This window comes from Ascidia mentula, chromosome 6 (assembly GCF_947561715.1).
Source record: "Ascidia mentula chromosome 6, kaAscMent1.1, whole genome shotgun sequence".
Taxonomy (NCBI): domain Eukaryota; kingdom Metazoa; phylum Chordata; class Ascidiacea; order Phlebobranchia; family Ascidiidae; genus Ascidia; species Ascidia mentula.
The window spans coordinates 9,804,453-9,817,820 of record NC_138571.1 but is presented as its reverse complement, the minus strand read 5'-3'; the positions used below and the strand labels follow the sequence as shown (position 1 = coordinate 9,817,820).

Genomic DNA, 13,368 nt, shown 5'->3' with positions numbered 1-13,368 from the left:
TGAATTCGCTTCCTGTTTTGTTTGGTGTGTTTTATTGATGGAGTACATCCTTTATCATTGTTTTTGATGTTGTGTAATGACGTCGTGCGTTCGTGCTGCGGGTCGTTAATATTTTGCGTGCTCACGTAATTCGCACTATCTTATCTTTCTGCCTCCGGTATTAGAAGGACTGTGAAGTTTGCACTTGTGTAGATGCAGTGGTAGGGGACATTGTGCTCACCATTTCAGTTTTGTTTTTATTTGTTTTCTAACACATGGCTCTAACATGTCCAAAATGATATACAACGTAACATTTCAGTGTCGTAACAAAATTGAAAAAAAAATACTTTCCAAAACTCGACCCAAATCAAAAATGTAATGATGGATAGGTTTCTTGTCGATCCAGTATTCGCTGACAAGTCGACCAGCCCTGTTATACATCGTTAAACGAGTATATGGCCTGAAATTTTCCAAAAGGAAACGAGTTGACAGACAAAACATGTTATTGGGTGGAAATCCACTAACGAGTGATCGACACTCACAAGATGGTTCGTTGATCACGTCACCGCTTGCCTGATGTCATCGTGACAACATGCAGAAACGGTCGCCTTCACGAAGAAATTTATTTTTAAACGTTTGATGTAATGTACGTTACGCGAGTCAAAATATTAATTACTGGAAAAACAACACCTTAGTTTTTCCAGTTAGTCGATATTATGACAGGCGTAAACAAGTTGTAAGAATTTTACACGAAAGACGCCTGACTCGATAACCCTTATGGTTTTGTCGGCGCCCGTGCTATTTTTTTGCTTACTTACGACAAAGCTCTTTATCGGCTCTAGTGTTGGCGTGTGATTTCTATGTCAGCCTCTGGGGTGTGTTCAATAGGTCACGGAATTTTTTCGGCAAACCCAACGCTGCCTGCCTAATTCAGAAAAGGCCAGGACCCTGCAATAACGGCTCACTACTAAAGCCAAAATACCTCACACTGGTTTCACTAAATCGGCGCCTGACTTTAAAGTGCATACCACACGGTCATGGCAACTTTCCGTAAAACTAAAGGTACACATATATCCGGTTCTACGCCAACTAAAAAATGTACTGCACAAAACGTAGCGGCGACCAAAAGTCGTAAACTTTATTTGGCGCCTTATATTGCAGATATCGAATATTTTCAAACATAGCAGAATCCACAGATTACGTTACCTCAAAGGTCGGGACAAGGTTTTACATCACACAAAAATATGTCAATGTGACGTCACAAACCAAACGCTTATTCGTACCGGATTATCGGAAGAACAAAGGTTATTGCAGAAACAACGACACTACTCTGTACTTCGAAAAGACAGGGATAGTGCGTTTCTTTGCTCAGTGACATTACATGACGTCATTTTGGGTGTGATGTCACAACTTTAACCTCACCTTTGTGTTGACTTTAGTTTGATGATTCCAACATTTGTAGTTACAACTATATAGCGAAAAATATATTAGTAGTTGGTTGTGGAGAATTAAATAAATCATTCACGACGCGAACTAGAAGGCAACGCTACTGTCGGACAAAAAGTGGTACTATGACAGAATAACAGTGTCGTGTTGCATCATCAGATAATTTGGTCGGTTTTTCTCGGCGGTCTTTGCCAGCCTCAAAATTTAATTAACCTACTTCTATTTTTTGCTGTGAGTGGACAAAATGACAATGCTAAATTAAGGGTTTGTCTCTGTCGTGTTTTTAAAAGTTTATGTATTTTTAAGTTATAAACATCTCTTAGTTTCATTGTTAACATTTTTACGTGTCTCATGCACTTTAATAAACGAACTAATGCGATAAAACGTACGTACATACAATACCAGTAAACGCCAATAAACCCTTCAATAGTACTTGCTTGTTTGGCGACACTAAAAACAACCGTATAACACGACGCCCATCTCAAGACTACTGGTCATGCACACTGCACTCCTTGCACCGGCCAATCAACCAATCAACAACTTGCAGGTGAACCAATGGAGCGTTACGGGATGTGGTAAACATAGAAAATAAACACAAAGGGAAGTTTGATAAAACGTGAGTGCAAGAAACAGATAAAAAACAAAAGCATAGTGCGATGTGTTGTGCGTGTAAGGTTTGAACCTCACCAGCAAACCGTTGTATCTGAATAAACAGTTTATTATCAGGCTATGGGAATAAATCCCAAGCCGGCGAATAGCTTGTAGAGTCTCAGTAATAATAGCAGTGTAACAGTAATACGATAGAACAAGTAGAATCGAATGGAATGAATTTACAGGCACACGGGGCTTTTTACAGCTCTCCATACTGAGCGCTGATTGGTCAATAATGTCACGTGATATGATGAGGCGCTTGCAGTAATATAATACAAGAACATAGGTGTGATGTGACATAAGCATAGGAGAACATTATATGTGGTAAACAGGATGTTGAATGAATCACTTAACTCGAGAACATTCGATGAGTTTATCATATGGTTCGCAGTATGGGATTTTGCAAAACTTGTACACACGAAATATTACGAAATATAAACACTGATTTCTGTGACGTATGTTACAAATACTTCAAACGTGCAATGACATGCGAATACACAAAGGGTCATTACTATGTCATGGGGCTGATAACAGTGCGTGAAACTTCACCCTTTAAAAAGATATTTGATCTGCTAGTTTTATGGATATTTAAGTTTGTCCGAGCCCGTGCTGGATAATGAGCAATAGTTGGTCTTACACGTGGGTATAGGCGTAGCCAGACATGCTTAAGTGCAAAACCCGTTAATATGACACCCCAAATTAAGGATAAAATGACTTAAATATCCAAGATACTGCTCCAAAATGGGTCTGTTATAGAGGAGAGTGTCATTAATAACGTTTGTTTAAGTACTGAATGGATGCTGCTTGAGATGCGCAAGTTTGCCACATCCGACGTTTTGGAGAAGTTCTTTGCCTCCAAAATACGAGTCTAAGCGTTCATTCTGCGGTTTGCTCTGTGCCAGTGACGCGAGAATGGAGTCGAGATCTCTAAGCGGGTAATTAGGGGTTCCTATAAGAACATTCTATAGAATGTTTGAAGCTTCTAAAAAGTTATCTTACTTAATCGACATATTTATAGGAAGCAGTTGCGAGGATAATTGGTTGATATTCGATCAACGTGGGACATTGTATATTTAATAAACCGATAGGATTTTCCTTCTATTTTAAAGTGAAAAATCCTATTAGGTTGGTAGTGCTCTACAAACTGTACCTTTGAGTGTAATTCTCCGTTAGAGTACAGCTCGCGCTTATTTACAACAGAGCGCTTTCTGTGATGCAACAATCGTTGCCTTAATTGTTAGATCTTTGCGTGGCAGAAGGCGTGGAGTGTTGCGTGAAATGCCTGAAACACTTTGTTATTCAGAGCATTTGGATTGGCGTTTGGCACTTGCTGCTGAGTGTGAAAAGGTGTAAAAATGTGAATTTGTTAAGGTAAGTTAACTTTTGTGGTGTTGAACTTGTTTTTTTCTACGCAACGATAATATTCCAGCTTCAGGCTGAAAAGATAAAATGCATGTCTTTAAGGTAAAATAGTTGTCAGATATTTGGCCAGGTAGTAAATGTTTTTTTTTCAACAATATGCAATTCGACCGAGAACCGAAAAAATCAAACAAGCCAATCAGCAGAGTTAGCAAAAAAATCAACATGCTTTAAACAGGCTATCGACAAAATGCGAAAACAATTATTTCATTGCGGTTTACGATAACTTAGCATGAGGAAGTCTACGGTTTAATTAAAATACTGATCAATAATACGAATATTTTAACATAGCTTGAAAAAAAGCAAATTTAGGCGGCATTGCGATTGTTCATGGTGTTTTATACAAGAAAACCCTTTCGAAGGGGGTCTTCTTCTTCAAATTCAAACTCGTGACATCCGGTTCTATAAGCTTTGTTTTTGATTTCAATGATCACCGCATCTTTTTTGCCAACCTTAGTTGCTTTAACTGCTGATACAGTTGCACTGCATACGAAAAATGCACATTTAGTTGTTGATAATATGAAATGTTTCACATTCCTGTACGGAAAGTATTTTTTTTATGATACATGATACGATTTTTCGAAGTGCTTTTTTTTTGCTTGCTACAGCAAAAATTAGACAACACTAATGACGTTGTACACTCGCTTGTACACTGTATGGAAAAAAAATTTTCGAACAGGTAATTTCGAGCAATCAAGAAAATCCCCGTCTTTAACAGACGATAATTTTTTCATTGTAACATGGCAATATGGAAACACTGTTCATCGAATTGTTTGTAGCTTCAACAATCTAATTAAAAGGCTGTCCTAAATGCTGTAAACATTGATATGCATATTAAACGTTTCCACATAAATTCCTATGCCATTATCCGTATACACAAGGGCCCATGAGGGAGAGAAGTACCTGTTCGAGAAATTCTTTTGGAAATAAAATCATAACATTTTTTGTGAAAGTCAGCTATATTCCCTAGTCAACAGTTTTTGGGCCCGTATTTTGCTATTCAGGGCCCATCTAAACTGGTATATGGACCCATTTATTGTAGGGCCTGAGAATATTCAACATAATCATTGGAAGACAGACGCTTTTTAAACAATTGTGGTTATTTCTCTCACCATTGTTTTGTCACAATACTTCCATAATCACGTGTCTCGCCGAGTTTTAGTTTTCCGCTAAAATAGTCGAAAGCTGCTCGACAAGTAGATCCGGAGCCGCAGAAACCACGGTTTACCTGTAACCGACATGGATTTGTAAATCCTGGAATTTGTCTTCTTTTTAAACCTTGCCTTGGAAATAAAATTGCACGAGTATTTCGCTTGCATCCTCTTTGACCCTATGCAGTATATGTTTTTCTAGTAACTATTTGAAACCGCGCTTTTGGCTTAGATCCAAAAGAATCCTATTGCCAAACAGTGTTCAATAATTAGATGGTAGCACGTTTGTTTAAAGAAAAGGCAGCTCACTGAAAACATTAAATCAGTGTTCGTTTGAGGGCAAACAAAGTTTTGTTCCTAAACTCACCATCGACTCGCCAACCACGATGAAATGAAACGAAAACGATGTATGATTTCTATCCGCAATAATGGTACCGCTGACTGGAACTTCTTTCTATCAACAAAACAAACAATTTTCCTAAAATTTGTCCTTTAAACACCGTTTCAGTTGTCAGTGTTCTAACCCAAGCTTCGATTGCTCGTTCCGTGACGTCATCACCTAATGACGTCATAGCGCTGATCTCATTTTTATCAATGTCGATTTTGAGTTCGTCTTGGTAAACCACCACGTAGTATGCACCGCCGTACACGAGGTTGGCACTTATTTCCAAACCTGTCGATAGTTTTAAACTTCGGTCTGCAAAACAAAAGCAGCAAGAGTTGCATAGATTTTTTTGGAGCCCGAAATTTGACTGAAAAATGCACCTTTTGCGTGCACGAACGAAGGCACCATGTTCAAGCGAATGTTTCCAACTTTCCCATTGGTCCATTCTGCGTAACACGTGACCAGACCGGGAGGACATTGGACGACCAACTTTGTTTCCGGTTCAGTGCCTTTAATCAAACCGTGTTCCAGCAAGTACCTTAGCAGTGTATATTGGTAAGAATAAACATATATGTGCTTAATATAGGGTTGGCTGTATTAAGTTAAATTGTAGTTAAACAACTTAAATTGTAGTTAAACCACCTTGTAAAGCAAATAGTCGCCTCTCCGCACATCGGCAAGTACATGGTAGCTGCGCAAAAGATCACACCGACGTCGGCCACTGATTAGTCGTGAGCCACTGGCAAGACAACGGTCATGGATCGGTAACCACGGGGTTCCCAACATAGCTGCCTGTGATATGAGGTAAGCTTTTTTACGTTGGCAAATGTCTTCTACTACAATGCACTGTAAAGATGCAGATTTCAGTCGCACAATCAACTTACTTGCGAATGAAATCCAGGTTTTCGTGCACGTATTGCTTTCTCTCCTCAAAGCAGCTTCCTTCGATTTTCGGTAGTCCTCCGGTAATGATCCGCATAGGGGAACCCCCGCAATGGTAGTCGATGGTCTTGAGGCGCATTTTCAAACGCTTGATGCGCTTCCGTTTCTTTACTTCGAATAACTACAATGACAGTTCAATCGTCAACACTTCACTATGAAGGCCGTAAGCCGGATTGCAAAACCAGCAACGTTGGCAACTCACGACAAGTCAATATTTGGTCCTGACATACATTCGCCTGCAGGTCAATAGAACTTCATATGTGAAATATAAGCATACCATTTTGCTCATACCGCAGTTCAAACCAAAGTACCAAACGTTAGTTGTATACTATTGTCTCATAATGATTTTCTGAACGATTAAGTGCTTGTCCTTGTTAAATTAAAAAAAAATATATAAAAAATTAGGCCGGGGCTGCGAAGCCTGTTAGACTAAACCTAATGATAAAGAATAAAGCTTCATTTCATTCGGATTATTTTCTAAGCAGCCAATAGAAAGTGTACATATAGGTATATGGTAGATTGTCCTGTCTCATATAGTGCTGAGACAATTCTTCGGAAATTAAATGTTCTTTCGGCTGGGTAAACGCTATAGAACAAACAGGCGATTGTTTGTAAACAGAAGAGCGGTAAAAATTGTGGGAAAGCGAGAAAAAATTGTGCCTGGGCGAGACGAACCCCCTTTTTGGAGATTACATTGGATGGTAGGGGTCTTTTTGTAACTTGGTGGTTTTCAACCTTTTGTCATGGCGGACCACTTACGATTTTTTAATTCAAACTATATCCGCACATTATAGAAATGTGATCGCGTGCCACCGGTTGGGAAACACTGCTCTACGGACCCACGGTTGAAAACAGCTGATTTAATGCAATAAAAGCTTAGTCACAAAGCAAACAATAACATTAAATCCATGAAGCCCCAAAATTCACATGGGTCGACGTGAGCCACAACGGATTCACCCCCTCTTGTGGGGATTGTTTACAAAACATGTACCCTCTCAGCAAACTCACTTAGGCTTAACGAATTAACTGTGACATAGGATAGGTTCATAATCGAGGGCTCCGCGAATACATTTAGCGCGATCCACAAATGATATTCGTAATATGTCTCACGACGCAAATAAGAGGGTAACACTTGCAGTTTTCCTGAGGTCACTTCTGCTTGCGGCGAATTCAACACTTACGTAACTGCAACGTAATAATTGATCATGTGCAAAACGACTTACAGCGCAAATGATTATATGATAACGAAGGGACTCACTTGAATATTGACAACATGTGCGCATTGAATGTTCTTTTAGGCGCAAGAAAATTTAACCAAAGTGCGACGTCATATCCACTGTTTTCGCGTCACAAAATGAACATTCTGGCCAAAATTGGGTCGCAACCCACCACATGTGGCCCCCTGTCTTAAACAACATAAGCTTCCTGCCAACGTTTTGCCACCCTAAAACACTTTAATGTACGTAAAAAATTTCGATATCATATATCAAACAATGGGGAATTCGGAATATTCTGCTGTTCGCACCACCCTGCCCTGATCTATACCAGGCGAGGTTACAGTTGTATGTCGGATGCTGTAATGTTTTGTCGGATGCTGTAACGTTCCCACGGAATTCATATGCGAACACCATAGCACAAGCTGTTCGTTATTTTCTGTCAGAGCATATTTTTGCATTAGTATCAGTGAATGGTAATTCGGACTGCAATTTTATAACTGTTTTAAAATTGATCATATCCTTTCTCTTTTTTGCTAATCAAATGTTGTTTAATTTGGAATACTGCCTTAGCTTCCAAGAACTGTTCGACTGTTCGCCTTTCAGTGTATAATAACAACAAAGATAAAGCACGCTACTAGCGTGTAGAAGTAATGCCATGCTTACGCATAGCAAGGCGGGATCGCCCCACTGCGCAGGCCCTTTATATTTGGCGATCACAGCTCTAATATTCTGATCATAAGGTTCACAGGCTTCGCAGCCAAGGCATTGCAGCCAAGCTGGATCAGCCACTTTTCCCGACAAGTCAGAGCGAGATCTTAAAAACCAGCGCTTGAAGTAATATAATACAAGAACATATGTGTGATGTGACATAAGCATAGGAGAACATTTTATGTGGTAAACAGGATGTTGAATGAATCACTTTACTCGAGAACATTCGATGAGTTTATCATATTGGTCGCAGTATGGGATTTTGCAAAACTTGTGCACACGAAACATTACGAAATATAAACACTGATTTCTGTGACGTATGTTACAAATACTTCCCCCCAGATTTGCAGGTGATGAATACAACATCAGCTGTGGGCGATTAAAAAGATGGTTAATGCGATTGAACGAATAAAACGCAAATGGTGGGTGCGGAAAAAATGAAATAATTCGCAAATTTGGTATGTTATTAATAGAGACTATCTCGGTTATAATGGTGCACAAGGAATAGTCACAACAAACGTGCAATGACATGCGAATACACAAAGGGTCATTACTATGTGATGGGGGTGATAACAATGCGGGAAACTTCACCCTTTAAAAAATATTTGATCTGCTAGTTTTATGGATAGGACCATGCGCCTATGCAGTAGGAGGTGCGGTTGGTTCTTGCTGGGCATTTACATTTTGCCAATCAGGGTACAATTCATGCAAAGGAATATTTTCAGTCTCGTTTTGTACTGCTGCTTCAGGTTCGTTACCTGGTTCATTCCTATACAAGGGATTTAAGTTTGTCCGAGCCCGTGCTAGATAATGAGCAATAGTTGGTCTTACACGTGGGTATAGGCGTAGCCAGACATGCTTAATTGCAAAACCCGTTAATATGACACCCCAAATTAAGGATAAGATGACTAAAATAGCCAAGATACTGCTCCAAAATGGGTCTGTTATAGAGGAGAGTGTCATTAATAACGTTTGTTTAAGTACTGAATGATGCTGCTTGAGATACGCAAGTTTGCCACATCCGACGTTTTGGAGAAGTTCTTTGCCTCCAAAATACGTGTCTGAGCGTTCATTCTGCGGTTTGGTCTGTGCCAGTGACGCGAGAATGGAGTCGAGATCCCTAAGCGGGTAATTAGGGGTTCCTATAAGAACATTCTATAGAATGTTCGAAGCTTCGATAAAGTTATCTTACTTAATCGACATATTTATAGGAAGCAGTTGCGAGGATAATTGGTTGATATTCGTATCAACGTGGGACATTGTATAATTAATAAACCGATAGGTTTTTTTCTTGTATTTTAAAGTGAAAAATCCTATTAGGTTGGTAGTGCTCTACAAACTGTACCTTTGAGTGTAATTCTCCGTTAGAGTGCAGCTGCCAAACGGTTTGCTTCCATTTAGCGGGCCCTGCTAATTCGGTAAACAATGGACGCGTGGCAAATACATTATTGTATTGTAAGGAGCCTAGTAATCGTACATTTCGGTACGTGCAGCCTATCTCTGTGATAGTTTCTCCAGTAATGGTAGCTTTCTGTTGTCCCGTGAGTAATGATAAAGTAAGAGAGAGGTTAATGCGCGCGTTGGTTGCAAGTAGCATCGAGAGATAAGATTGCAGCTGGCATTGTAGGTAAGATGCATCAGCATTCAGGTGTTGGAAACTTGATCGTAATTGATCATTTAAATCGTTTAGGTAAAAACCAATAGCAGTTGGCATGGCCTTATCAGGCGGGCGTAATAGTGCCTGATAATTGGGCTGGAAAAAATCGCATGAAGTGGGTAATTTGTGCTCCAAAAAAAGTAATAAGTGTCTGTAGTAATCATTGCTACAGCGGAACATGATATGGCTGGAATTTCCCTTAAATTTCTATCAAGGCGGAAAACATTAACATGGGATTTTTTTGTCTTGTTGAGCAGGTGGCGATGGCAGGTTTTCGGGGGCAATATCTCGTATTCCGCAACTTGTTGCGGAGAATAAATGCGCAAATTGAAATGGAGGGCAGTTGTGCCGGTGCACCAAAACATGGTTAATAATTGAATTATGTACAAGGAGGGATGTCTTGTTAATTGCCTTTCCATTGGCAGGGGGGGGGGGGTGGATTTATTTGCACGGGGACTAAAACGCGCGTGATAAAAACATAATCTGAGTTATAACGCTGTCTATTTGGGGGATGTCCCGAAAATTGTTTGCGCTGCTGCTGCGACGTACTGTACTGCTGCGGCTGCTGAAACAGCTGATGAGAGCTTCCGGGCGCGCGTTGCGGTGCTGCATGACGTGGCTGAAACTCGTCACGCCTGAACGGTTGTGGTCTGTTGTAATATTGATAATTTTGGCGATTCGAATAATTCGGTTTTGGCGTGCCCTGTCCTGTAGCTGAAGATTAAAACGTAGTTAGCAATTCCTGTAGTTGGCTTGTTAAACGTTGCATTTCGTTTGGCTGCGTGCGGTCGCTTGGTACATTTGAATTGGCATCAGAAATTCTGTCTGCTAAAATACCAATATCTTCTAATGATGTATCGGGGTTTTGTGACTTGATCAAGGTTTGAATTTCTGGCGGCATACGTTGCAGAAATTCGTTTAACACTAAATTTTGTGCTAATGGATTGGTATGCGGGTTTTCAGCACAGGTGTTTGCCAAACGATGGAAATAAACACTTGGGAATTCGTTGGGTAGTTGGATAAGATTTGAAATGTCCGTCTGCCAAATTTGGGCGTCCAATCCGTTGGCTTGCTTAATTAACGCCTTCTTACGTGTATTATACGGCGTATCAGTTACCGAGGCCTGCGAAATTAAATTTTGGAACGTTTGCTCTTTCGAAAAACTTTTTAACAAAAAATCGAACTTATCAGAATCCGAGGTAATTGACTTTTTCTGAAATTGTCTGTCGGCATATTGGAAGTATTGCGTATGGCTTTGGGCGTTGGGCCAAAACCTTGCCAGCTGGAATGTTTGCTTTACCATCGGCTGTATTTGCGTTTCATTTGCGGCGTTAGCAACATTGGACGTCAAGGGCGCTAGCTCATTTGTTTCCGATGAAACACTACGCGGCGAAACTATGGGAATTTCTGCTTCGCTTGTTGACATGGCTACGGTCGGGTTATAAGATAATGGGGTTGCGGTTTTACTAATTTTAGACAGAGAAACCAACGGGTAAAAAATAACGTCACTTGAGTTTGTAAGGTTCACAGGCTTCGTAGCCTAAGCACTGCAGCCAAGCTTACGTATTTTTCAGAGAGCTACTACTACATGCAAAGTTTGGATGCTCGCGTGGCATTGGATATTTTCATTTAATTTTAAGTGAACATTGACATTTTACTGATTCTAATCTAAACAAGTGTGTCGCGAAAACATCGAAATGGGAGCAATTTAGTCTTCTGCTTTCATTCCTGTTTCTTGATCATGTTTTCCGATAAATTCCAACTTTACTTTAAAAGTTTTGTTTTTTTAGGCAAAATGCGCCAAGAAAAGGAAGTGTAGCCGGTGCAATGTAACTGCGGGCCCATGTCCGTCTGTATGGCCCAAGAATAGCAAATAGAGACAAACACTATCGTATAAAAGCTGTGCTTCAGCAGAAATGACATGTGATTTTCATTAATAATGGTCTTCGCACCAGGACATTGTTTTCGCACCCGCAATGCAAATATGCGAAATTGTTGCTTCGAAAACTGATGTCGGGGAATTCATACCTACAGGTTTGTGAGCAGCATGAAGTGAAAATGTGTCGCAAGGTCAATAAAAGACATAAATACGGGGGGAGATATGTATTGGCTTGTTTAAATGCAATCACTTCCAAAAAAATCAAACAAAAAAAACATTTATATTCAACTGATTAATTTGCATGAAAATATGTACAGTGGCTATTATTTAAATCATACACAAGACTAACTACAGAATTGATAACAAGATCAGTGGAATACATTGTATGGTCCGAAAAAAACCTTAATTTAGAATATTAAGTTGTTGAATCGCCTCGTTTCGTCTTTTTCACTTCACTGTAAACTTCAATCACTTTCTTCTCCTTATGAACTTGCGCGGTAAGAGGTGCGGAAAGTACGTTGATCCCTTCATCAGGCCAAAAATTGTTGCGTGTAAGCGTAGCTGGAGCAATAAAGCTGTAGGTATGTCCATTTCAACTGTCTGTGGGCGCCTCCGATACTTCCTGGATGTTTGTGTAGGTGGGGTCTTCCCGGTTTTTATTGCGTGTAGGCGTAACTGGAGCAATAAAGCTGTAGGTATGTCCATTTCCACTGTCTGTAGGCGCCACCGATACTTCCTGGATGTTTGCGTAGGTGGGGTCTTCCCGGTTTTGCATGTTGATGTATACACTTTCCACATTTACCTGTTGTTGTTGGTGCTGTTGATGCCTACGACGCAAGAACGCCACCAAAGCCAACAATGCAATAATGATCACGACCCCAATAACTACAATCCCAGCAGTCATTCCTACAGCAGAAGATAAAGCTACTGTGCTGCTGTGATTTGGCAAACCGGTTGTGCTGTCGAATTTTGGCAGAGATATTTCGCTGCTAGTTGTTTTGAAAACTATTGCGCTGCTGGTTTTTGGGAGAGTTTTTTTGCTTGTAGTTTTTGAGGAGCAATTTGTGCTGGTTACTATACTCTGTGTGTGACTTGGTGACTGTTTGTGTGGCTTGTAACAAAGAAATGGTAGTCGTTCACTTGCACCCCCAAACCAAATATCTTGTTTATGTCGAGCTATTTCGCCGTAATCCTCCTTTCCGCCTGTTGCTCTATTGAATCGAAAATTTTGCCCTTCTGCAACACGTTTAAAATTTTCTCCAGTGATCCAAAAAACATCAACGTTACTTCCTTTGTCAGTTAATCCAATGCGGTAATAGTTTCTTCCACATGGTTTCATGGATGGAATAAAATCCACTGCATCTTTGAAATTCTCACTTGTGTTTAAAACTGCCAACCTTGCACTGTGAACATCCTGGCAATGTTGATCTGCATCACTCGCATTCAACGTCTGTCGGTGGTAATACAAAATGCCGTGGGGCGTATTTCTTGTTTGCATGCAGTTATCAACATCCATTTTACTGTTTCGATGAACAATAATTACAGAAACTATGCATAAAAACGTTTCTTTATTTAATTCATGTAAAAATGCAATACTCAATGTTTTTTTGACTATAGTTTTTTCAGATCTCAAACCACTTTATGAACTTTCTACAAAACTTCCCTTCATTTAAAACCGTCTTTCGAACATTGAATCACACGGGAATGCAAACTATGGAATTACGTCAACGCCAATTTCCCTTTCATTTAAACCCAACAGAAAACAAACCGACCCTTCCAAGTAAGTTAAACAACTGTAGATCAAACAGCTTCCTTATCTTTGAACTGGATTTTCGCCACAGTAATCTTAACAATACCTGCACCGAAACAGTGAAACAATAGCAGGTTTTCATAACAGTGACGTGAAGATTGTGACGCAAAGTTATTGCGAGCAA

General features: G+C 40.0%; 1 protein-coding gene and 1 pseudogene across 1 annotated transcript; both read right to left on the bottom strand.

Moving 5' to 3' along the window:
• Positions 1–3,833: 3,833 nt before the first annotated feature.
• LOC145907150 (trans-L-3-hydroxyproline dehydratase-like) lies at positions 3,834–6,052 on the bottom strand (annotated as a pseudogene).
• Positions 6,053–12,010: 5,958 nt separating this feature from the next.
• Positions 12,011–12,970, bottom strand: LOC145906680 (uncharacterized). The gene has a single exon (XM_082994129.1). The coding sequence runs from the start codon at positions 12,948–12,950 to the stop codon at positions 12,027–12,029; it is 924 nt and encodes a 307-aa protein (XP_082850255.1). The 5' UTR covers positions 12,951–12,970; the 3' UTR covers positions 12,011–12,026.
• Positions 12,971–13,368: the final 398 nt, after the last annotated feature.

What these genes read in the sequence shown, in the direction of transcription:
- LOC145906680 (XM_082994129.1), bottom strand. Translation starts at nt 12,950, where the DNA reads ATGGATGTTGATAACTGCATGCAAACAAGAAATACGCCCCACGGCATT.